The 26,390-nt window shown below is 47.6% G+C and overlaps 1 protein-coding gene across 2 annotated transcripts; it reads right to left on the bottom strand.

Moving 5' to 3' along the window:
* Positions 1-688: 688 nt before the first annotated feature.
* phc2b (polyhomeotic homolog 2b (Drosophila)) lies at positions 689-22,462 on the bottom strand. 2 transcript variants are annotated; one of them, XM_078092851.1, is made up of 15 exons: positions 22,088-22,462; positions 13,531-13,846; positions 12,721-12,873; positions 12,537-12,614; positions 12,120-12,281; positions 11,823-11,957; positions 11,385-11,685; positions 7,738-8,045; positions 6,845-7,076; positions 4,803-5,017; positions 3,747-3,876; positions 3,484-3,589; positions 3,283-3,397; positions 2,687-3,011; positions 689-2,607 (listed from the first exon to the last, which is right to left on the bottom strand). In XM_078092851.1, exons 2-15 carry the CDS (start codon positions 13,786-13,788, stop codon positions 2,453-2,455), a joined length of 2,673 nt encoding a protein of 890 aa, XP_077948977.1. In that variant the 5' UTR covers positions 13,789-13,846; positions 22,088-22,462; the 3' UTR covers positions 689-2,452. The 2 variants fall into 2 exon arrangements, with proteins under 2 accessions (XP_077948977.1, XP_077948976.1); XM_078092850.1 differs by lacking the exon at positions 22,088-22,462 and adding an exon at positions 16,422-16,717.
* Positions 22,463-26,390: the final 3,928 nt, after the last annotated feature.

The following is a 26,390-nucleotide window of genomic DNA, read 5'->3' as shown; positions in this document are numbered from 1 at the left end:
TTTTTGTTTAAAATACGGAGAGAGACTACTACCTGTTTTGGTTTGTTCCGTTCTCACGTGACAGCGGTGGGCGCGTCGCCACTGTTTTCAAAAGAAAACTTGTTGCGCTCTGACTCTTCGAACGGAACCTTTTGTCCGGCGGAAACAAAATAGAAAATGTTCGGTGTGTTTGTAGAAAACGGTCCATTGTAGGAGACACAAACGTGTCGAAGAGAAAGGCATTGCCTCCGAAGCAGGACCTTCCAGAGCCAAAAACGGTCTGTGACCCGAACGTGGGTTGAATGTGCACAAAAAAAAACCTGAATAAACGCACCCGGTTTAATCATCAACACCCTTTTCTAATATATACTGTTTATGTACCGTGTTCCTGACCTCGTGTCAACAATTCTGTTCCTTCAATATCTAAATATAAAATATCTCTGAAGACACATCCCCTTCAATAAGAAATAATGTTGGATCAGCGTTTCTGGTTATTATTTTGTAAAGATGTGATGTTTAATGTTCATTTTTCTAGCATTGACATTGGTAGTTCCGTTTTTGTTACCGAATTTGTACTTTAACCAAGGCAAAAGGTTTGTATTTTGAGTAATTTATTTTCTTACAAGCCAGGAACTTCTGCCTTTGAGGGAATGAGATATTGAAATAGACTTTTTCTATCACACAGACACAAATAATGGCCAAAGACAGATTTGTATTGCAAATTATTTATAACTGCAAAATGTTGTGTAGCAAACGGTTTTGATAAATACAAGCATTTGACGAATATTAAAACAACAAAAAAAAAAAGGTTGACGTTCCGTCACAGCCGCAAAATACAAACAGATTAAAACATTTCATTCGAGGAACCAAAAAACATGAAAACTCCCATATTGATATCTATACATTTGCATATTTCAAAAAATGGAACACCATTAAATTTCTGTTGAAAAATAAAGAGCATAACTTAAAGAAAGCAATTGCTTCAGTCTTTCCGCTCAAGCTGCTATGTACATATAAACTTGTTTGCACTGCTGCACAAATTCTGCCCTCACACGAGGTGGAGTGTCTCATGACAATAAAGCAAATCAAACTGAAAATAAGTGCCAAAAGTCGGGCTGTGGGAGGAGAGCAGCGCACCCAAATTGTTCCTCAGATAACAGACTCTTCCTATGAAACAAGAGTCGGGGAAATCAATGTCGCGTTCTAGTGGATAATTCTGAAAAAGCAGTACAAAAAAAAATCACTTTCAGGCCGTTTAAATCTACGGGGGAAAAAAACAAAAAATCTGACAGTCATGAAAAAGGAAATCGATGTAAAACAGTTTCTCTGCAATCTGACTTTTGTGCTGGAGAGCTGCGAGCGTTATTGTGAGAGAAGACAAAGCAGCACCTACAGAGTACAACGAATGAATGCGGTTTTCTGCTCGCGGCCACACACACACACACTTTTTCATTCACGCAGACAAAACTGCACACAATAACATCTCTAATAGTGGAACAACCAATTCACACCCTGCTCACGTGGTCTCGGTAACGACTGTGTGCCCTTTGGCGCGACGTGTTCTCTCAGTTCTCTTCGTCTTATTTCTTTTCCCCACGGGCCAAATCCAAGAATCCCATTTACAGCTGCTATTAAGAAACAAATCTCCACCGCGCTGCGCTACCGGGGACCAAAAAGGTCCTCGGCATCCACACCTGGTATTAAGAAGCGCCATTGTTATGGAAGTGGTGCCCTCGCTATGATGAGATCGTATAATGTGAGATAAGTACACATGTCCCTCGCTGCTCCACCCGGTGCATTATGGGAGGCGCTCGCTACCAGCTGTGATCTGATCACGACGTTAAGTGAGCCACGTCCTCATCCAACAGCAGTCTGACTGCGATGTGTTCTGCGTGAGCTTTTAGGTGAAACTTTAGGTTAAGTATGAACAGAACCAAGGCGACTGACTCAAAACCTTTTCATGCGCCGATCCTATGCGTGTTTTAAAAAGCGAATATAGGTCATTTGAGCCCCATTATTAACAGCCCTAATGCATTTACATGTAGCGCTACTGCGCCTTGTGCTTTATTCAGGTCAGATATAAAGATGCAGCTTGCATGTTAGTACAATGTGTCAGCATATTCCACATGTTGGAATATGGTACAAACCTCTCTGTGGCCCCTGACTTTAGTCCCTGTGAGTGCATGTAAACACAGACCAACTAATAATAATAATAATAATATTAATAACAGCAATCAGTGCAGCGAAAGTCAAAGCCGACATCCCTCGCGTTGTTAAAAGGACCCAGTCCAGCGGCGGGGAGGAGGCGAGGTCATTGTGCAGTCAGTCCGTGTCCACACACAGTCGCAATGGTCACGGGGAACAATCACAAGTTAGTTTTGCTCTTCACTCCCTCTCAACACACACACACACACACACACACACACACACACACACACACACACACACTCGGGAGGACATGCGCTCGATTCTGCTACGAGTCTTTGAGCGAGTTGATGCGTGCGAAGATCTTGAGGGCCGGTCCCAGTTTAATGTTCATGGTGCTCATGAGGTGGTCCTCCTTTAACAGGAGCAGGGCCTGTCCGTCGATCTCCTGAGAGCGGAACTCGTCCGCTATCTCCTGACAACCTGCCGCGACAGCAGAGGAAGGAGTTAGTGAAAAACTAGGAATGCAGAGACGTGTGTGTGTGTGTGTGACTTCTCTCACCTGGCAGCGAGCGGATGAACTCGGAGACCTCCTCCACGTTCCACCTGGTGGGGTCGTTGGGTAAGAAGCGCTGACAGGGCGACGGTGCGTCTCGGGCGCCGCAGGCGTCCTGGTCCGCGGCCCTGCTCGGATGGCGGTGGGCGGGGACCTGAGCCGGGGCCGGGGCGGGAGGCGGGGGTCCCGAGCTGGCAGCCGACAGGGGGGACGGCGGCTCCTCGTAGCTGGACATGTCCGAACACGGGCTGGACTCCTCCTGGCTGGGCTGGGAGGGATGCGGGGAGGACACGGAGCCGCCCTGAGCCTGCCGCGGGGAGGGGGACAGCTTCTGAATGAGTGAAGAGGGACGGCAGTTAGACACGGCAAAGATTAACGCTCCTCTGCTCCTATTGGTCACCAGTGAACTTTGACAAAGACCATGAAGTAATGGCTGTTTAAAGACCGAGGGGACAAAGTTGGACGGTGACAAAAACAATGAAGGAAAAGTCAAATGTGCACAGAATCAGTGTCTGATGGTACTCAAAGTGTTGATGAGGAAGTTTGATAAAAGTGGATGAGAGTGAGTGTGTGTGTGTGTGTGTGTGTGTGTGTGTGTGTACCTGCTTCTTCGCCACCACACTGGAGCGACCCGGAGATCGTCGGCGCCAGCGGTTGGTGGGTTTGCTCCTCTCCGGGCGGAAGAGGCCGATGCGCTTCGTGCAGCCGACGTTGTACCTGTCGCCCGCAACGTGCACTGTTAGAGTTCTCCTTTGTTGACATTTAATAAATATATAAATTTAATAAAGGGGGGGGGGACTTGCCTCTTGGCACAAACCATGGAGCAGAATCTTTTAGAGCCTTTGAACGTGAAGGCGAAGTCGACCCATCCGCAGTATTCACACGTCAGCTTGGGTTCTTGATCTTTTTCTGCAGCATTCAAAAACAATACAGGCTCTAAATATTCCGTTGTATTCCTTCAATCACAACCCTAATAGCAGTAATTAGCAAACACCAGCTAACTGTGTGTGCCTCGGTGCATGTTGACCTTTCCCAGGCCACAGTACCGCAGACCTTCTTGTCTCACCTGGCGGATTCATGTCCTCGGGCTCAGAGTCGCTGTTGGCCGCGTGGCTGGCGGGGGTCTTGTCGGGGTCCGAGGACAGCTGGTGGTCCGGCTTCCTGGGGCTGTCGATGAGAATGGGCAGACGCTCCACCTGGTGACGGGAAGACGACAGATCAGGCGGAGGGAAACGGGGACAACGAGCTTCCCGGAGTGAGACGTCACAACACCGTGACCAAACGTCCCGACAGCTCCATTAGGCTGAAAGACTTCCACGTGTAAACCCCGAGAACTAGAATAACAACGCCGTGTGGCTACCAGATTGTTATCAATCTCCTCCATGCATTGCATGCAGGCACTTAAAATCATTTTTAGACCCATTTCATGATTAAACTACAACTGGAGAAAGACATTTGCATTCAATTGGGCCGAAACAGCAGTAAACGTAATCGGCAACATTTGTGACAATCGAGATTCAATCCGGCACAAATGGGCATCCCAAATGTGAATAGGCTCATCTTTTCTTGGCTTAATGTCATTTTAATTTAAATGTCTTTAGGATTTTTGCACCATTAGAAGCCTCCGTTCCATTTTTCCAGAGAACACTTAATCCATTCTTAGAATATATATATAAACGCCAACAACTAATAAAACGACGATTGAAATCACCAATGTCTTTTTAATGTAGAAACTGCACTTTATCAGTGCATTTAAATACTGCACGCAGAGCATTTACAACTAAAGTCCAGTAGGGGGCAGTGAGCGCTAAAGGAAATAAATAAGACATGTGTGCTGATGCTGCATCTGAACAAGAGGCTGTTCAGGCCAACGTTTACCGTTTTGTGTGTAATTAAAATAAAGACTGGATCATCAAGTCACCCCCCCCTCCTCCCCCCACTTCCCCATCATCATTTGTGCTCCTCCAACCTTTCCCCCTCACGGTTGTATCAGAGGGATCGGTGGCTCCCTACAGGTGAGTACACCAGAGAGATTCGGCTCCAGGTTTGTTTATCACGTCTCGCTGCTGGTAACGCGGAGACGGGGAGTGTGGGGGTGTTGAGGGGGGGGGGGGGCACTTACACACACTGGGAACGGCTCGGCCCCCTCCTGGATGACGAAGCCCTCGATGACGTGCGTGAGGACCTGGGGCTTGACGATGGCCTGCGGCGGCTTGATCTCCCCGTTCTGCGGCGTGCTGCCCGTCAGGGCGGGCGCCTCGCTCTCGGTCCCCGAGGTCATGGCCCGGGGCGGCGTCCCAGGTGTGGCGGTCGGCCTCTTGGTCGAGGCCCCTCCCGCTGGGAGAGAAACGAGCACAGCGCCGTCGATGTCAGTGCACGAGAGAGCCGCTCAGACGTGTGAAGAATAATAGTGGTTCATTAATTGCTGTTTTTTAAGCAGTTGATTGACATTGTCACATCCCGTAGGAAACAGTTTTGAGGTTCTGCAATATTGGTCACAAAAACAAACATGGGGAAAGGTTTTTGCTTTGGATAAGTACGCCGTCTTGAGACATTTTATAGGCAATTAATCAGGAAGGTAATGAGCCAGTTTTAAACATTGAATAGAAAAAAACATTTGTGATGGTAAACTGAATCTTAACTAAATGAAATGAATAATTTGCTGCAGTTGTAAATCACATTTTAATGAAGAAATGTACACGAGCAAGGCGGAATCTAAGAGGGTAAATCCACCTTAAATCACCACATGTACTTTTAAATAGATTCAGCTAAAACTTTTACTTAGCATTTACTTAATAATCCCAGTAAGAGGCTTTCTGAAGTCCTATTATTCAAAGGGAGACACTTATAGCGACATGCAAACAGCATCCAGTGGTTTCCAGCTGCGGATTTAAATGAGCTGGTCTGACAACAGCTGGACCTCAGCAGAGACCGGCTGCCGCCCAGCCGATCAACAACAAACAGTGACGTAACATCCACGGGGCGTCGTGGTTCGATCGCGGTTCGATCGCGGGATCGATCCACGACGTCTCGTCATTCCTCTCAAACCCCACGAAGCAAAAGTAGACGCGTCGTGACAGTTCGCCGTGGAATCGGATCTCTTACCAACTTCCGCCGTGGTCACGGAGAAAACATGTGCGGCTTTGCACGTAGTGTTGTTGTTGTTGTTTTTGTTGTTAAGATCCACCACGCGCGCGCGCAGACAGACCTGCGGCAGCTGCTGCTTGAAGTTGAGGTCGCGTCTGAGCTGCAGCGCCGCTAAAGATCAGCTTTGAAACCCGGATCCGCCTCCGTTTCCTCCCACGCTGACACGCTAACGCTAGCACGCTAACTAGCATGTTAGCGTGCTAGCGTTAGCGTGCCGCTCAGCTGCCACATGGTTCGACCTGGGAGTCTGAGCGAGGCTCCACTCCAATGGGGCGGCTGCGTTTTTGCCCGCAGTGCTGATGTGAATAAACACGATCTAAACAATTACACCACCACTTGAATACTCGAAGACAAGGGACAGAAGTGTCAGATGGTAAAACCTGGGAGTCTGAAGAAATAATGCTCAGTAAGTACAAATGGACTGAAAAACTGCCTTTGTTAAATTTTCCGTAAAAGGAAAGCGCTGAACTTTCGTGCCCGTCGTCATCGGCCCCCGCAGACAGTGGATTCAAATAGTTTCCGTCTGTGGTGGTCTGAGCATAACACCAAACTCTCTGTCCACCAAACCACCACTTGTGGTGGACACGGTGTTTCATTTTTACGAGTAACACAACATAATAGAAGAAGAATAGAAACTGATCCGAGTCCATATTTAATGTCCAGCCAGAAGAGAATAGCTGCTGCGTGACACGGACGTACTTAACCGCTTTCATCCAAATCACCTGGCAGACAACTAACAAAACAAAGCAGCATGCCCAAAGTTTAGAAACGGTGATTCTTCTGATCCATCTTTAGACCTCACCCCCCCATAAACATGTAGACATTGGCCCCACTGCATTGTGGGTGTCGGCCTGAACCCCCCGCAGTGAACCAATTGTTTCCAATATAGTTCACTGGCAACAAAATAATGACACGGATGCAGTCGCGTTATGAGGCTGCTTATATCGCCGTTAACGTTCAGGGCTCCTGATGTGGCTTTTAAACGTTCGGCCCACTCAGACCAGGGCGAGCCGTTACCTTGTGGCCGAACAGCTGGCGCGGCCGGAGGGAGCTTGGGCTGCTCGGCCGGTTTGGTGGGTTGCGATGGCGATGGTGCAGGCTGCTGCTGCTGCTGCGGCTGCTGCGGCTGCTGCTGCGGCGGCGGCGGCGGCTGTGGCGGCGGCTGCGGCTGCGGGGCGGGGGCCGGACACGTCTCCCGGACCACCAGCGAGGTCGGCTTATCTTTGCAGTCCTGAACCTGTCGGGAGGGCTGGGACGAGAGAGAGAGAGAGAGAGAGAGGACGGAGGGGAAACATGAGAAATCTGAGACGGCTCGGGCACGTTTAAGGTCAGTGACTCAAACGGTACAAACGAGGCTTGGGAATTATCTCGCCAGTGGGAAAGTATTACGCCAGTGGGAAAGTATTACAGCGGTAATCCCATCAGCATGTATGTCTTGGAGTAGTAGCTACCACAAAAAATGTGTGTGAGCAGTGAGATCTTGTTAAGTAGGACTGAACGTCATGTTCCTTTGGAAACAAATGGTTGACAAAAACAATAAATTAATATAAAATAAGCAATTCTGGAAGAGAGATACTCTCCTATATCTAACCTCTGGATATATATTAGATTATATTCTTTACAAAAAAACAACAACAAAGTATCCTGTTGGGGGGGCATGATGGTTCATTCAATGCGTTTAAGACGTGTAACTCAGAAGCAGCAGTGTCAACGTCATGCTACTCCTGTCCCAAAAGTCAGGGGATTACCAGAGCGAGTCGGACGCATCATCTGGGAAACCTGCACGTCGGCAGTAAAAACGAACAACTTTGATACAGTTAACAACTTTCTGCTTTCACACCCGACCCCATCTGTGCCCTTTTAACTGTCCCGTTACCAAAAACGCTCCTTCGTTCGACGGACAAACTCACCGTGGGATGGATCTGAAGGTTGATGGCGGTGAGCTGGACGGGCTGAGCTTTGGCGTGGTTGAGGGAGGAGTGCAGGGCGTGCGGGCTGATGGTGGAGTGGAAGATGGTGGCCTGCTGGCTGGGCATGGCGGGCTGGTGGGGAGCCGGTTTGGGCAGGACGGGCACCGGGTGCTGCGATGGTTGAATGGAGGCGGTCTGCAGCAGCTGGCCCGCCGCCCTCTGGGAAGCTGGACTCTGATGGACCACAAACTGCTGCTGCTGCTGCTTGTGCTGCTGCACCAGGGAATGTGGCTGGATGTGCGTGTATGCTGGAACGACAAGATTAATCGCTTTTATTTCATGACACCGGTGTGTTCGCAGCAGATTTACCTTTAAATGCAGGCGTGGAAGACTCTTATTCATCTACGTTCCTCTCTGATCGTTTATGGTAACGTGGCCACAGACACATGAGAACACGCCAAGCACCATCGGTGTGGCCTTCCTTTTGATTTGACTTTTGATGACTTTGCATAAATCAGCTGATAAACACTGCTCACAGGTTACTTGAGTTAAATTAGTTATATTTTAGATTTGAAATGTAATAATTTATAAAATTGCAATTTCTGACCTTTTGATCAATAGTGCTGAAACAAAAGGAACGAATTTGACTTGAACCGGAAAATTCATCCGCAAACAACTAATGCACAGCTTTTATCTCTATGTTTCTATGTTATGATCAATGGCGTATCTTTGCTGACAACCACTTTTGAGGGTCTGCGCCTTCATTGTGTGACAACACTTTTCAGATGAATTTGTAAGTAAAGCAAAATGTGCAACAGAGATTACGTTAGTCTCAAACATCGTCCTCTATGAAAAAGGTTACATTTGGCAAATAATGATGATTATATATAATTAAAAATACTCAAAGCTTTCCCTTCACCTGAGCTCCTCACGTCCACCGGATAAAGCAGTAAGAGCTCTTGACTCCGGGAGACCATCATTCACAAATTGCTTCACAATGGTCCGTCGGTGCCAGCGGGGCTACAAACACATCGTGACCTCGGTAACCCGCCCCGCCGCAGCAAGTGAGACAATCCCGTCTGAGTGGGAGAGTGGCTCAGCGGAAGAAGCCCGAGGCTGAGCGCAACGCGCGAGGCAGACAGTCCGGGTCACCCTTTCATCACTAATGCACTCATTCTTACTGCTCTACGAGTCGTGTGAACAAGGAGGTGGACTTCTCATCCCCGCCCACGGTTCTCTTTGTGATGTTCTGTGTGGGACAGGGTCCAGCTGGTTGTAAAGTTTCCCTGTGAGGCATCACCCGCAGGCTGTGAAAGAGACGCTTCTACAGAGAAGGTCATTATTCCCCTCGAGGCTGCAGGAGATGCAGAGTAGAAAAAACTATTTTTTATATTTAGTGTAGGTTAAATATGCACCTGTGATGGGGAATCCGAGATGTTGGCCTATAGCACCTACCTAAATAACCATTACGGCCTCTTCATAGTGCTATTAATTAGAATATTCTTTTTGTATTTCCCCCCCAGTTTTTTCTGTAATAAATAATTTCTCAACAAATATAAATATTAGGTGGACCGTGTAGTGACGCTCAAACATTCAACATCGAACAGTGATAAAAGCACTCGCATGACCTTTTTCATGGTTAATACGGATATATATATATATCTATATCTATATATATAGATATAGATATATATATCTATATATATGTGCTTGTAAATTTGGGCATCAGACAAATCAATAATATTAAATACAAAATGATTTAAAACTACCACACGAGGCCAAATGCAAAGAACCGTGAACAGTCACCAGCCGTCCCTGCGAGTCCTGATGACTTCCTCACGCCCCTAACGAGGACCACAGAAAGGTCCTGGAAGGACCCGAAGACATGAGGAATTCATTTCAATTCTATTCAGTGTTGCCAATAAGAGCCGAAAAGACCAGCCGCCTCCCACACACACGTGATCATAGAATGCTACGTATGTGGTCTCCACACCCCCTCTGCAATGAGTGGGCGTAGATCTGCGTGTTGTTGCACTAATCTCTCCTGATGGTTCAGTATCACTGGAAACTCCCGGAGAGTCCGCGAGCTCCCTCGCTGCTGCTGCTCCTCCGGCTCACGTTCGCCAAACACATTCTTCACACACCACTAGAAAACCAAATCAAGCACATATATATATATATATATATATATATATATATATATATATATATATCGGTATTTTAGCACCAGCTACAGGGACGCTATATATCAGAGATATCGGATCAACAAGAGGAGTGGAGTAAAGAATATTGATTAGAATATAAAATATATGGTGGATTATGAGTTGACATTGACTTTTGAAGAGTTAAAGTTAATGTCTGCTTTCTTTAATTCTTCTAATAATTTATCAAGTGAAACAGTAGGTGATAGCAGCTAAATAAATACTGGTTGTTTTGGAGATTCCTTGCTGGTTTTTGTGTGTTTTTTTTTTAGTTTGTTCTTGTTTTTTTGCACAAAAGTGATGACAAACGCTTACTGCAAAAAACCAGTGACATTGTGTTTCCGATCCAAATCCTATTCTCGGTGTGTTTCAAAGTAACGGAGACGATCGGCCAAAACTGGCTATAATAAGAATCGCAGTCATTTGCCTGACGACCCCGCCAGTCGAATCAAAGCTGTTATTCTAATCTGAATCCCATCAGACCTCCATACGGCCTCTCCGTTCTGCACATCCACAGTGTATTAACTCCCCGGCATCTCATGTGCACACCTGTCCCTCATGACCTGCTGCTATGGCAACCAATGTCAATTCTTCCCAGACAGCGTACAGCCAGATTCTCAGCTTCCATCCTCCCTTTCATTATATGTGAATCCATTACTGCAACAAAGCAAGACACGGTTGTGAACTGACACGCTCCAATAATCCCAACTCCCCCCCCCACACACACATTTACAAAAAATCTGTAAACTGTATCTAAATGGTATAATGCATCAGAAGGGTCTCACCCTGCAAAAAAACTCAATGCAGTTTAATCAGCTTGAACGGGTACAAGGAGGAAAGAGCCGAGTTTGGATATCATAATAGGTGGTGAAGTGTGGCAGTGTGACTTTCATCGCTTCTGATTCTCAAAGCAGCTCAACTGTTGCAGACACAGACCAACAGACTTGAACACGGCTGGTTTCCCCTTTTACTGAGGGAAGAGGTTTCTGGTGCAGGAGATTCCTCTCAGCTTACGATAAACACAAGAACACATTTCTCCTGGATAAGTGGCCAGCTGCCTGGAGCCCCCACGTCTATTTCTAGGGTTAAATAAATGTACAACATCTGTATAAGAAAAGAAGCATAATGCCGCTGGAAGGAAATTCTGCACTTTTAATTTAACACTTATCAATCTCCTCTTGAGGATCCAGTGTCGGTGTCTCTCCAGAAAATATCATCAATCATCATTTACTCCTTTGTAACCAGTGGAGGCGCTCAGCTGCCCCAGGAAGAGTCTGCAGCCGTGTTCAGCAGGTATTATGAGCGATTATAGTCATCAGCTAAGTCATGGGGACAGTCTATCTGGAAATCGTGGATGCCTGTTACCGGTCCAGCACGTGTTGAGACGTTTAGATTTGTAACATGGGGGTTGAACCTGTCGGCGATGACCTTCTGGACTCTGCTTACCTGGAGCCATCAGGGGCTGAGCGCTGATGCCGGTGACGCTGCGGCTCATGTTTATGGCTCGGGCTTCTGTGACCGCCGCGCCGTCGCCCTTCCTGCCCGCTTCAAATGAGCCGTCGGAGGAGGAGGAGGCGGCCTTCCCTCCCGCGGAGGCCTGCGGCGCTTGGCCGGGGTTCTTGGTCAGCGAGGCGGGCTGGATGGGCACAGGGCTCTGCTTCAGACTGAGAGCCTGCAGGGTCTGAGTCTGAGAGGAGGACGAGGTCGCCCCCTGCTGGCCACGGATGGCCAGATTCTGGACCTGATTCTTGAAGAGACAGAGTGATGGGGGATGAGCGATTAAGTGGGTTAAAAGGGACGGAGACAAAATGTCAGGACTGTGTTTATTAGGAAATGAATGCAGATGTACGAGTTTGTAACGATACTTCAATTTTTGTGACCGACCTGTGAGGAGGTCTGCGTGGAGCTCTCGGACTGAACGGCCGTCACTGTGGCTGTTGGAGTGAAGATGAGCTGCGGGGACAGAGGAACAGCCCGGCCCAGACTTCTAGCCACCTGCACGAGGTTGTTCTGCTGCGCCTGGAGAGCAAACGCAAGTGATGGCCAGTGACAACCAGCGACAAAATAGGCCAATAAAATCAAATATACTACAATACGTTTTATAGAAAAGCGTTGTTTTCTGAGCATGCATGTGCATGCATGTGCATTTCCTCATGTAAATGTGCCACGCCGCCTTCTCACCATCTGTGCGCGCAGGTACATCTGTGCCTGGCTGGCGGTGAACGTGGGGCTGGATGGGCTGCCCAGCAGCACAGCATGCTGGGAAATACTGGTGGGGGTCGAGCTGATGCTCTGGGCCCGGCTGATCAGCTGTGCTGCAGCCGGGGAGGTTGTCAGGTTTATCTGCGGGGGGGGGGGAGAAAAGTGACCAGGAAAATAAGACGTAAGAAAACCAAAGACATAAGATCCAGAAGACGTTAGCAACATGCACTTAAGTTTCTCCCAAAACAGAAGTAGCGCAGCTAGCGCGGCGCCACGTTTCCTGGAAGCATCTCGGGGCTAAAATCTACTTAGTTCCATGATGATCTAATGGACAGAGAGAAGTTTAACCCCGGGGGCTCTTAGGAGACGCACCCGACACTTAAAAGCGGCCCCTACCGTCGCCTGAGTGGATGCTGTTTGCTGGGAGGAAGTGCCGTTCTGTGAAGAGCTTTGTCGGCCCGCCGCGATACTGGCCTATCGCAGAAGAAGAAGAGAAAATAATGGACAATTTCCCGAAAAACGTGTCTCGGAGGTCTGGCCGCGGGGGGGAGGGGAGAATGGTTCTTCCATGCTTGCTGACCTGCTGCGCGGTGGCCAGGCTCTGCAGCTGAGCCGCGCTGAGGCTGTGCTGCTGCTGGAGAGTTTGCAACATCAGGTGCTGCTGCTGAGCGGCGTACATCTGCTGCAGGTACTGCGCCGCCGTGTTCGGCCTGTGCAGCGCCTGCTGGAACACCTGCGGGGGAGGTCAGAAGGCTCTGGTTATGCGATGCAACACAAATCCTAGACGGTGAATCTGAATTCGGTAAATGCCGTCTGACGGGGAGAGAATCTCCTCTCCTCAAAAACGCGTGATTGCTAAATAAAACCGGTTCCCTCTACCATTGTCTGCAGGACCCTCCTTCCTTACAGCAGAGCTAAACCTCCCAAATAACTCCCTGAAAGTGCCCTCTTCCTGGTTGCCCAGTAACCAGAGAGGACGTTGACCTGTGGTCCGTCACAAAACATCTCCTTGAAGAAGGGCTGTTGAATTGGTAGCAGACACGACTCCCGCTGCTCATAAATGAGCCGCGACCCTTTGTGCTCAGAGGGGCTGCCGGGGGGAACAATAGACGAGAAGCAAAGTCAAGTCAAAAGCCTCTCATTGAGACTCATCCCGGCGTCAAAAGGGTCAGCGACACTCGGGCACAAGAAGCATTCCTTCCTCTTCAGATCCTTCAGAGATTCCTACAGCGACACGTTAATAACACTCATTTACGATCAGTAAATGGCACCTCGCCTGATGCATGTGGCGCTGCACCAACAGAGGGCGGCAGAGCAAAGCACACTTATGGCGCCTGTCACACACACGTGTATACACAAATACCCAGATGCACAAACACAAGAAGCTCACCTGCACGGTTTGCCGATCGGGCATCCCGCTGTAAACGGATATCTGTGGCGCGGCCTGTCTCCCTGCTGTAGTGCTGCTGCTGGCGCTACTGTTGGTAATACTACTGCCGCTGGAAGTGGTAGAAGTAGCAGCAGCAGCAGCGTTGCTGGAGGTGCTGCTACTGCTGGCAGCGGTGGTGCTGCTGGAGGCGGCGCTGTTGACGGTGGCGGCGGCGGCGCTGTTGGCGGCGGCAGCGTGGGCCCCGGGCTCGCTCTCCATTGTGCCCTCTGCTCGTCTCACCTTTGACCCCCGGCTCTTCTGAATGGCTCTCCTGTGCCTGAGGAGGAGTACAGGGTGCATGAGAACTGCGTGTAGGCCCTTTGGAGCCTGCAGCACGAGGAACTGTATTTGTTTCAAAAGATTAGAAGAACTGAATGCAAAGTAGAAGCGAGGAAACAACAGTACTCGGTAGCAGAAGCAGAACTGCATGTGAACATGAAGAGGCAACGCTGAGGAAATGTGACACCTGCAACACTTCCAAGATGCAAGAGACTCGATCTGATAAAGAAATCACAAAGGAAGTGAGTGTGCAGAGCTGCAGCTAACGAATATTATTACGCTGTATTAATCTGCAAACCGTCCTCTCAAGTTGTGGATTGAATTTGTTGTTTATTAAAAGGCCACGGAACAAAGAAAAAAACATGCAGGGTTCTCCATTTAAATAGCTTGTGTTTTTTCTTTTTTTGACTCAGATACTAGACTTTTTGAAAACAGATGTTAAGATATATAATCAACCTTAATATCTGTTTTTTTAACTAAGGGTTTAAGATACTGACTGCAATAAATAGCAAAGTTCTGCAGCGGGACGAGTATCAGCTGGTAGATTGTTTTCATAGCAGAAATATAAAGTCTAAATTTAGGAGCCCACGAGTCCTGCACTGTGATCACAAACAGACAGGTTTGTGATCACAGTGTGTGAAACACGAGGCCTAAACAAAGACTGACCTCATTCTCCAAAAAAAAAAAAAAAAAAGTCAGCCAACAGACAACCGAGCTGCTATGAGGCAACGCAGAAGAATGCCCAGGCTAATGAAACCCGGAGAATTTGCATACAAGGCAGAGCGGCTGGCAGACATCAGTGGCCTCTCGAAATGACATCATAAAAAGTGGAGGAACACAGGTTTAGTGCTCGATGGGGCAGCAGGGGCTGTGACTAAACTCACACCCATCAAAGCAAACAACCAAATAAACGTCCTTTTTTATGTGAAGGCTTGATTGACTCTCTCAAAGAGTCTAGTCTCCTTCTTAACAACAAAGTTCACAAGATAAACTGCTATCCAACAGCACCGGACGAAGAGCTTCAGCGCGCCGAGACGGAGGGACATGACAGGTGAGTAGAGGCGAGAGGACGGGAGGAGTTCTGTTCTAAGAATACAGAGAAAGTCCAGAGGTCTTTGATCAAAGCAGAGCTCAGCTCGGGGGTTGAGATGCTGGTGGGATTAATGAGTGTGTACGGGACGGGGGATTTACGCGGCATGACAGCTGATGTAACAGCTGAAAATAGGAGGCCAAAACGGGGAGGATGGAATTTCTAGCCTTGAGGTTAGAGGTGTGAGCATTAAGTTAAGGGAGGGGGGCTGTAACGCCGTCTCAGCAAGTGAGGGGTGAAGGTTGAGTGAGCAGGTTGAGGATTTTAAATGGCTTAAAGTGGAAAGAGGGTGTGATGGAAGTAATTAAATAAGGAGCAGTGCTGCCGCCATGTTGCATTTCTTAAGCTATTTCCTCCTGCTGCTCCTCCTCCTCCTCATTATTCTATTGAACGGATTAGGGGCCGGGGCCAAAGCAGGGCTCTACAGCCCACTTACGCCACAAAGCAGACTTGGGAACACGGTGAACTCTCACTAAACCAAATGTTATTCTTTCAAATGGCCAAAGCAGACGAGCCCTGAATTTCTGAGGGAACAAACCCCTGCAGGGCAAAAGGAGAGGACTTTATCATTTGTTAGTTTGCCCTTTTATTTATAGAATTGGGCTTTAAAAGTAAACTATGGCTGCTCATGAATTTGGCATTTAGATCATTATTAACATGATTTAAATAAAATTTGCTTTGAGAGGCCTGGGGTCCCTTGCTGAAACTAGGAGGCTTTAAAGAAAACATCAATATTAAGACCAAACCAAACCAACATCCCACTTGGCAGAAATAGATCTTCTAAAACCAGGTGTAAATCCCCTAGAACCAAAAGAATCGGTGGGTTCGCGTTCATCCGTGAGTGTGAAAAGTTGATCTCTGTAAGACTCTCGGGTTGTAAACAAAGCAGCGGCGCTGCCAGTGTGCCGGCATTAGATGAGCAGAGCGGAGGGAATCCCCTCTGGCCTTCATTCAGAGAGCAGTCAGCCATCCATCAGTGAAGAGATGCAATAGAGACACCCCCCCCCCCCCTCCACCCCCCCCACACACACACAATCCTTAACCCCACTTCCACATCTACAATCATGGCTTGTGAGATGGTCCATGGAAAAGTGGAGAAGCCAAACACATCAAAGCAGCCAGTCAGCAGCATCACAACACCTCACAAGAGGACATATGGGTCTACTCATGCTGACGCTACACCCCCAGCAAGAAGCCCCAGCCTGATTTGTGTCTTCGGGGGGGGGGGGGGGTGAGAGCCGTGAGGACGCCGCCGGACGGACCGTCTTTCTGTCTCTGCTGAGCCGAGATCCCCGGCAGAAAGTGCCGCAGCCTCCATCGGTCCTCCAGCGCCACGCGAACCGAGTGATGTGTGCTAATGGGTTTAATAGCCATCAGATCCTGACAATTGTGTGTGTGTGTGTGTGTGTGTGTGTGCGCGTGCATGCATGTGAAGGGGGCTCTCTGCTGCTGAGACAAAGCCCCCTAACCCTGGTGCTCCTACCTCCTCCGGCCCCCCCAACGCGACGCAGGGGTATGATGCCCCATCCCCCGGGAGCGTGCGGTCCTCCTGCAGGATGCTGCTCCTCTTTGTCTGCCCGACCGACTGAATGAGCGAGCGCGCGTGCGAAAGCAAGCGTGTTTCCTCGCCGTTTCCCACACGCCCCCTCGCCCACCCACCCCCAAAAAAAACACAGCACCTTTCTACCCCCCAACACACAGCGAGGCTCTTCGTTCCAGCATCAACACTCCACTCCACCAACCAGGCCACGGGCCGCCTCCTGATTATTTGGTATCCTAGCGACAGCCAACGGGGTGCCTACGGAATCCCCGTGCAGAGCAGCGTGCTCATTGGTCAGCGGGATCCTCTCTAATGAAGATGATGGTAATGATTTCACCCGGTCCTTCCCCTCCCCCGTTGCTGCTGTCTGAATGATGGTGCTTGTCTGTTTTTTGTTTTTTTAGGATGCTTAAATCCTCCAACATAAGGTGGACTTGCTTTCACCTTTTGGGTTAAATCCAAGGTAAAGACTGGCGTATGCTTTATTTTGTTTAGTCTGGACGGCTGAAAAGAGAAAACTCTGTTACTCCCATTTGAGGCTTGACAGGAGAAGTGTGAGTAAGTGGCAGCAGTAAGTGGGACAATTTTCTACCATAACACTCAGCAATGGATGGGAGCAGTGGCTCGGGGTCTGAGCAGTGAACCCATCATCGAACTAGCGGGACAATCATCATCATCAATTTTGAGATGAAATAAATAAAATGACCCAGTAATTGCCCGCGAGGTAGACAACACACGACCCAGCTACCGCACGTTACCTCCCCGCACCATTAAGCAGCAGCAGGAAAGCATCAAAAGCCACCTTCTCGTGGCGCTTACGGAAATCAAATGCTAAACAATGAGACTACAAAATTGTCTCCCTAAGGTTGAAATGGGACGGCTTTTGCGGCGCATCCGAGCCTCTCTCTAAACAACAGCGGAATTCATTTATGTGACATACGGTGGATAAAACCAGGGGATGACGGCATACTTGTGCTCTGCCGCGCCACCCAACCGTCTGGCTGGATGAAATGTAGCCGTTTGAACCGTTCGCTGGTGCACATGTGGTATTGATTGGGGCCAACCGTGCATGATCCTCATTGATTATCATCTTCTCATTAGCATATAGATTAGCTGGCGGTGCAGCCAGAATCCCGAGCCTCGGGTCTCACACTTTGACTGACAGGAGCTGCGGGATCAAAACAAGAGGAATAAAATTAAAAATTAAACAAAAAAAACGGACTGGGCTGGCTCAGTGTGACGTGAGCCGCTTGATGATTGGACGTCAATATCTGAAAGCCCCGGGACTTTGGGGTGAACAGGGAGCGCTCGCAGTGAAGCGAGGCGTGATGGGGCCTTTAAAAACAAATAAGCCCCGGCCACCTTTTGTTCAAAGAGCATCGAGGCTCGTTATTAATTTTAAAGAACGCCGACGCCAAACAAGCTCTCGGTGGGAGCGGTTAATTATAAAGAGATCCAGGCACCGTGGGAGTCGTGCTCTCAGACACCCACATCAAAGACGGCTTCGATTCTCATTAGGATCCGTCTGAAAACGTATGAAATGAAACAAAAAACGCGTCGGGTCACAAATGTGCTGAACAAGAGCCAGAAAAATCACTGAAGCTGACTTGTAAAGCAGCGTCGTCAGAAGAAGTGTTTCTTTTAGGGGATTTTTTAAATGAACGGTTTTAGTTTGTCCATCTTTAATTGTTTTGTGGTGGGCAGTGCCAGTCTGGAAGAACACAGGGGGGGAGGGGGGGGCATGTGCTGCACGTGAATATTTGTCATCCTTAATTTATTAAAAGGTTTGCAGCATCCATGCTGGTCCTTAGGGAGAGCATTATTACTGCAATGTTTCCAGATGACATTAATATGAAAAAAAATCAAGAAACAAAGCACGTGCTGTGTGAGTCACATGCCAGAATACTAAGTCAATCGACAGTAATGGGACATTAATAGATTCAAATGACCGATGGCTTCTCAGATGAGAGGATTTGCAGTGTCTCGGCTTTTGGCCTTGAAAAAAAAATGCCCATGTTTTAAACACAATTTTTTTCAAATTCAAATGTAGTAATCATGTTGAATGGACCGAGGGCCCCCGAGGGCCCACTGGTCTTCCCCAAACAGAGCAGATATGCTTCGAGTGTGTACGACAGAGACACACAAACCCCAAGTTCACTTGAAGCTTATTCATTTAATCATTGCATCATTGTCGTGCAAGTTAAGTAAATTTACACACCGCATTTAAAGAGCTTGTCCAAGTGCTATGAAATGACTTTAAAATTAAATTAAAAGTACAACACACAAATATATTCGTCAAAAATAGTGTGAATAAAAACGTGTCTTTAGTCTCGCTTACTAAACCCCCTGGACTGTTAACAGCTCCGAAAATAAAATAGACACGGGAGTATCAGACAAGAGCGGCACACCGATTGGCTGTTGCAGAAAAAAAGAGAAAAATGTAACATTCTCTCCTGCGCCGATCTATAAATACCAGAGTTAAATAGTTCTGGCAAAGCCAGCAGATTAGCAGCGCGCTTCAACCCGGACGGCTCCATCAGGGCCTCCTCACAGGCGTCACTCTGGGGACGTCGACCTCGCTGGGGGGGCATGAAGTAGGTCAGGTACGAGCCCGAGACGAGCAGCGGCGCGGAAAGACGAGCAGCGCTCCGCCGCCTTCAAAAGGCTCAAATCGTTATCTGCTAACGTCAAAGTTGAAATGATGGGAAAGGGAAAAGGAGAGAAGCCTCGGGGGGCCAACCGGAGACTTGTGACTTACTACTAGCTGGGGATGTGTTTCCTTTATTTAGGGAAATTACATTTCCAAAGTAGGCGGCACGGTGGCGTGGTGGTTAGCACTGTTGCCTCACAGCAAGAAGGTCCTGGGTTCGATTCTGCCCAGTGGCCTTTCTGTGTGGAGTCTGCATGTTCTCCCCGTGTCTGCGTGGGTTCTCTCCGGGTTCTCCGGCTTCCTCCCACAGTCCAAAGACATGCTCTGGGGATCAGGTTAATTGGGGACTTTAAATTGCCCGTAGGTGTGTGAATGTGAATGGTTGTGTGCCACTGTGTAGCCCTGCGATTGGCTGGCGACCAATCCAGGATGTACCCTGTCTATCGCCTGAAGTTGGCTGGGATGGACTCCATCCCTGTGTGCAGGATAAGCGGTTTGACAATGGATGGATGGATGGACATTTCCAAAGTATGGATGTTATGACAAACATGCTGGTATCCTGGGCAACGACCCATTAGAAGCAGATGCAAAGGTCGACCTAATCGTCCCAGAGCTCGTTCTCCGAGAGGGATACAAAAGGCCTCAACGGGTCAGACGGCTCTTTTAATATTGAATATAAAACAGGAGATTGTACAGAGACAAAATATTGACTATTACAATTTCACACATGAAATTGGCTAAAGAATATTATTATCTCTTATTGACAAATTCAACGTGACTATGAATGGAAAAGCTGGCTTCATTGTCTTTCAGCTGTTGCCACGGGCAGCTCTAATTATGTTATGTTTAATTGTATTATGTGTTTAGCAGGATGCCGTTGTCTTTAGAAAAAGAAAACAACCTTTATGTGAAGAACTGAGTTTAAGGGAGAAAAGTGAACTGTAGATTTTAGTTAAAAAGGATGTTAGAAGATTCAAATTGCATCTAAATCAAAGGCATTTCAGTTGATTGTTACTTATTTTCTTTAGGTCCACTTTGCTGTATATTTCCCTTTTGTTTGTTCCAAAAGCTCATGCACCTATCCCTAAACATACGGCACTGACGCTGGTGATGCTCATCTCTAATGATATAGTGGCAGAAGAAAGCGAAAAACAAAGTGGGTGCAGACTAGGGAGTCACATTTCACATGCAAATATGCCATTAAACAAAACACGAGTGACGTGTGGCTCTCACTTTCTCATTAAGTAAACAAGTCAGTCAACAGATCAGCCTTTTAACGCTGGGATGAACAGCACATGACAGCTTGATGAAACAGACCGGCTGTCAGCTACAAAAGTGAATATGTGATTGTTTCTAGCTGACGTTCTATGTCCTTCTCGCCCTTAAAAAACGAGTCTCTGTATTTTATAACAACCGCTTGTCATTCTTTAAGTGGATAAAGCAAGCGCCCCCCCTGTAATCCCCCCCTGCCCCATGACCATTTAATATCCATGTCAGACACTCCCCTGGTAGTTTTGACCACTCAGCGGTTCCAAACGGGTCATCGGGCGTCACGTTGTAAAGTGGCTGTCTGACCTCTTTTGCTTCAGGATGTACACGTTAAATAAGCATGAAAAACAAAGGGGGTTAACCACAGCGCACGGTGCCGGTTAGGAGCTCGGCCCGGTGTGTGCATGTAGTCGTACGTCACTCATTTTTAACACGCTGTGAATGAACTCAACCCAGCATTTGAGGAGCAGCGGCACGCGACAGTGACACGGTGTGAGTGTGCGTTTCTTTATCTCTGCGGATCACTTTGGTGAAACCTACTAGACCTTCATGTTCTCGCAGGCTGCTGATATAAAAATTTTTGATCTATGTATTTGAGTTCATCGTCGCCGGTTGTTTTCACTGATCCGCCTTGATCTACTGTAACGCTTTATTGCAGATGCTTTCTGCGCATCCATGTGTAGATAAAATCAAAAATGATCACGTGTCGGAGAGCAGAATAATCTGCTGAGAGCACGTTGAAATCTGCTACAGCAAAAAAGTTGTACCAGCTACCATTAATTGATCATTTGTCAAAGCAAAAGTGTAAAGTGTCAGCCTTTTCTGGTTCCTCTTGGAGATTTCCTAGAAAACTTTTTTGCTGGGGAACACGTGCAAAATGTGAATACCTCGTCTTGCAGCCTGGAAAAACAAACAAAGCGACCAAAGCAGGAGAAATAATGGAGGACCTGTATTTGGAAAAGGCCAGATATTTTCCGCCAAGGTGCATACACTGGCACATGTCCACACGCTGTGTGAAAACCACACACACACACACACACACACACACACACACACACACACAGAAGCGTCGGTTGTTCATTTCGACCACATTCAGGTCACCGCGGGGTCACGGCCACACTATTCCAGCTCTAACGGGGCAGCGGGGTGATGACCTCCGCTTCACAACATGACTCCTCCTCCGGGCCGTGACCTTTGGGACCAAGAGTTCCTCTTGCGAGCACATGGCTAACTTTAGCAAACGCGTAGAGAAGGATAGGAGGCGTAAGCCGGAGGTGATTAACGTTTATTTTAACGGTTGTCGCGGGGGGGTCATAACCTCCGCGCTTTCCTCGCGCACCGTTCACCATCCCCGAGTTCTCCTTGGCGGCGGGTCCCGAATTCCTCCACAGCGCTAGCTAGGCTCGAGCTAGTCGTTTATTCCTCCCACCGCGGACTGGTTTTAACCCTCAGCCATACGGAGACACGCCGGGTTAAACTCGGCCGTCAAATAACGTTAGGGAGCAAAGCTAGAAACAAACGCTGCTGCTGTCGTTGTTGTTGTTGTTGTTGTTGTTTTGGGCCCCCGGGAAGACGTTAGCTAAATGCGACCCTTTAACTTTAAGCGTTCCGACACACGGTGTACTGAACCGCCCGCCCGCGGGTCGAGCGGGACGCGCTGCACGGAGAATCGAGCCGGGACGTCGCTCACCTTTTATCGTGGAAGCCGTGTAGCCGCGCGCGTCTTTCTCGCCGCGGTCCCTCGGGCTGTTTCTCCCCTGATATTCTACACCATATTCTGTATGCTGGCTCAGAGGAGACGGGCGGGCGGGCGGCGAGAGAGCCGAGCAGGGGGGGGGAGAGGGGGGGGGGCGGCCACTCTGTGTACTTGCGTTCCACACTTACAACGTGATGTCATTGTGACCAATGAGCGCAAACTACGATGCGTGACCCCGCCTCTTATGTTGTCCATCAACGCCCCTCGGGTCCACCCCCCATCCGCCCCCCTCCACCGTGCCCCCTCCCCCTGTCCGCCTTGTGGCTGGTTCCACGCGCCTGTCAAGCGGCGACCGCTGTCTTTGTCTCCATGGCAACGAGGAACTTAACCCTTGCACTGTCCTGTCTTTACACTTAGCTGTAAAAGCTTTGGCGACAATAAAAGTAGCAGATTTAGTAAATGTCTTGCATTCAAAACCTATAAGCATGAGGATAACATCGATAAAAGGAAATTGTTGTCAAGCAGTAGCAATAAAAAGTGGGAAAAGTGCAAATATACCATGCAAATTCTAAAAGTCCAAAGGTAATAGTGATAAGTCTACGTTGGTTGTATATGATCAGTCAATCATCTACCCCTCTCAAAAAAGGGTTTCACTACAATGTATGATGTTTTTTTTCTTACATGCTTTACTATATGTAGGCATGTGAATGTTACATTTGACCACTCGAGATATTTAAGCTTGTGTTGTTTTAAACTCTTACACAGTTTGTTTAAAGCAACGCACCATATTCTATACTATCATATGCTTGTAATGTCACTGTCCTTTATGAAATACTTTCAAGATGAAAGTTAGTATGCATTAGTATGCGTCTTATTGTAAGTCGCTTTGGATAAAAGCGTCAGCTACATGACATGTAATGTAATGTTTTCCAGCTATATTATATTGCTATCTATTAGATGTTACAGTAGAGAAGACCTACTCTCTTGTGCTGCACAAAAGTTTACAATCCTTGAATGCACACTGGGTGTCCACGTGCAAACAAACGATCGCGGTGATGAATCAAACAGCAAAGAGCTGCTTGTGTTTCAGTGAGTCCCTTTTGTGCTGCTTGCAATATGAGCAGGGAGTGCATTTATCTGCCCGAAAATACTGAATAATTGATCAGAATATGACTTATTTGCTTGGACCTTGAGTTAATTATCTGGTCTTTCATTGCTCCCTTGGCACCTGGCTCGCAGCATCATTATCATCCCGGCTACCCGGTTAATCCACAAAGACACATAATGGACTCGCAGCCAGACAGGCTGAGTGATTTTTCATTTGTATTTTTTAGAGTTAACGCTAAGATTCAAGCTCTGCTCTGCCGGGCCGGAACACACCTGCTCGGTGATGTTTATGCAAGATAATGGCCCCTATGTAATGTGTAGATAATAGACGAGAATCCTAATGGAATATTTATGCTGGCTCCCGTTCAGATTGGTTGGTTCTCACGACTCCATGCGATGTGCCCCTGCTCCTCCGTGGTGCTGCTCACTGCTTTCAAACAGAACATTCCAAGATAGAGATCAAACCTGTCCCTGAACCACAGAATCTCAGAGCATTTTTCGGCATTTCTTCACAAGTGCATCCTTTCAATGTATCTTTCAATTATAAGGCGTAGTGAACTCAATGCAGAAGTCCTTCAAACTCGTAGTCTTTCTAAAGGCTGGCATGGGACCACTTCTCTGGTTGTAGAATGAGACCTTTTATTGTATGGAAGACGAGAAGATGTCCCTGTGGACCTGATTCATTAATTTTGAGCCAAATTATAATACATGTACAGCAATAATGTATAATGCAACATGAGTACAACAAGAGGAAAGTTGCTTGTTAGATGAGGAGTCAAGCTTCTTTAGTTGCACAGTTTAGACCAGGAATCCTACCTCGGGCCCTTGAGGGTGGCAGTTTTTAAAATATCCAAGAGTGCAACAGGTTGTGTGAAGTATGCAGATTAAGGAAGGTTGAGAATGACAATTCTTAGTAGTGAGGCCTCCTTCGAGGGCTTTCTGATTCCCTTAACAAAGGTTTTCACAATCGTGTATCTGCTCGCTGGCATCTTTTTCTAAAGGATGGTTTGTGTAAACGTGTTTAACCTGTGCATAGCATTCAGGCGTGACACAAAAAATGCTAAAAATCAAGTAGTTCAGAATGAGCCAACAGAACATTTTAGTGAGTCACCCCCGATGACAACTTTTCAGTGGTTCACACGCACGATGAAAGCAAACAGGACTTTTAAAGGTTGAGGGTGTGTTCTTTATTACATTCATGCAAACCAGCAATCATCATTGTTGCATTCAGAAACTTCACCCTCTCTGCCCTCACAAGAAGAAACGTAAATGTCCCACTAAAGGGTGCTAAAGGGAACTTTGAGAAAAGGAAACTAATCAAAGATAGCTCTCTTCATCCCCTCTACGCCTGCTTTTATGTCTTTATATATGGGTGGATGTTCCAGTCTCAAACCCTGTTTCTATCTATCACGCATCAAACGTTTTAAGGAGTGTCGTGTTCTTGCCTTTGCCCTCCACAAGGGGGCGCCATCATGCAATCGCACGTTTATTCGGGAAGGCACACACTATCATGACCACAGCCATAAACAAGACTTACTGTAACATTGCCTCAGGTGTGCGTCATCACACACTCGACTAAACAAACATTTCATGAGACGTGGAGAATTAGCGGTGAGGCGCCATGGACATAATGTATCACTGGTTAGGTACTCAAATCAAGAGATTAAAAGAATGTGTAAACATTTGTAAAAAGTTCTGCAAAAAGTCCGAAACATCTTCCTGTTGTCATCCTTCAGGCCGGTGTTTAAAATAGCATCCAGGAACGGGGTTAATTGTTCCTCTGAAACAATGAAAATGAACGAAATGAAAGGCCGCGTGTGGTCGCTTCCTCTCCGGTCAGTCCTGTTGTGTTTCCTTTCGTTTGTCTCCACGAAGAGACGGACCGAACCGCCGCCCTGATGCCTTTTTGAACAATTTTTTATTTTCTTTCTCCGCATGAAAGAGCTCGGCGATGACGTCGGAGGTGGCCCCTCGCATCAAAGTTTGCTTGTTAGTTCAAGAAATACTGTGTTTTCTCCTCATTGTTGTGCACCTCTCCGATTGGTCTCGCTCTGTGTTTGTACAGCAGGTGTGACTGTTGTGAGGGAGGATATTTAGTCTGATTCGTCCCCGGCAGAAATTCCCTCCCTGCTGCATTAGACAGACTCCACCGAAGAAAAGCATGAACGGGCCGCCAGCACGTTGACCTCTGTGGTGACTCGCTACTACTACTTACACATATTCAGCCGTAGGGTGAAGCGGTGTGAAGCAACGCGGTGGGATGACTAGATGCACACAAATAATTCCACCCAGTAATTGACCTTTTGGTCTTTCCAGTTGCTCTTCTTGCCACGCCAAGTCGACTTAGAAAAAAAAGTCGCAGAGGATTTCCTGTGCATCATTTCCCTTTCTGCTCCCGCATACCTGCGTCCCCTTGTATTCATTCTTCAATAAGGTTCTTCAAAACTGCCATTTAGTGGGAAAACCACACAGCTGATTTACAGCAGCTTAAAAGAGTCGCGCTCGTACGCTCATTATTTCAATTCCTTCACGGCCGATCACAATAATAGGATTTTTGCCATCATAGTTGGAACAGGCCAGGTGGCGTGCACTGATGTGTGGGGAGGAACAAGGGTCCAGTGTGTTGCCGTCTGTTTCACCGCCAACAAATTGCTCTGGTTAGTGTGTGTTCTTGTGTGTCTCCTCTTTTTTCTTCTAGAAATAAAAAAATATGAGAGGGATGTATGAAATATAGAGAGAGGTGAAGCGTTGTGGAATTTCTGTGTCTGTATCGATTTCCTCGCGTCCAAAGTCGGATTATTAATATTACTTGAAAGTGCTTCCTGCCTCTTTACTTATGAAATACCTCACAGCCGTAGCCATCCAAGTCCTCATGACCATTCCAGGGAATGCTACTCAAACTGTCACTGCTCCTTTTTTGGACATGTGATTAGATGTGCTCTGCCAAATTTCCAAGGAACATCTTTAGAGAAAACATCTTTAAATTAAAATGAAAAAACGATCTGACAAGTGGAGTCTCTGCTGTGAATCGAAAGCGACCTGAAAATAAAAATGTGGTGAACCAGGTGTCTCTCTGCTGAAAAGGAGCCGGTGGGTCTGCAGGCCGGTTGTGTCATGGCGGTCTGCAGCAGCCTACCGAGTGTGTGCAGCATGTCTGCCTGCACGCACACATTTTCTATTTTGAGTCGGT

This window comes from Gasterosteus aculeatus, chromosome 17 (genome assembly GCF_964276395.1).
Source record: "Gasterosteus aculeatus chromosome 17, fGasAcu3.hap1.1, whole genome shotgun sequence".
In the NCBI taxonomy this organism is placed as follows: Eukaryota; Metazoa; Chordata; class Actinopteri; order Perciformes; family Gasterosteidae; genus Gasterosteus; species Gasterosteus aculeatus.
The sequence above is the reverse complement of the archived record's forward strand: the minus strand, read 5'-3'. Positions and strand labels throughout refer to the sequence as shown.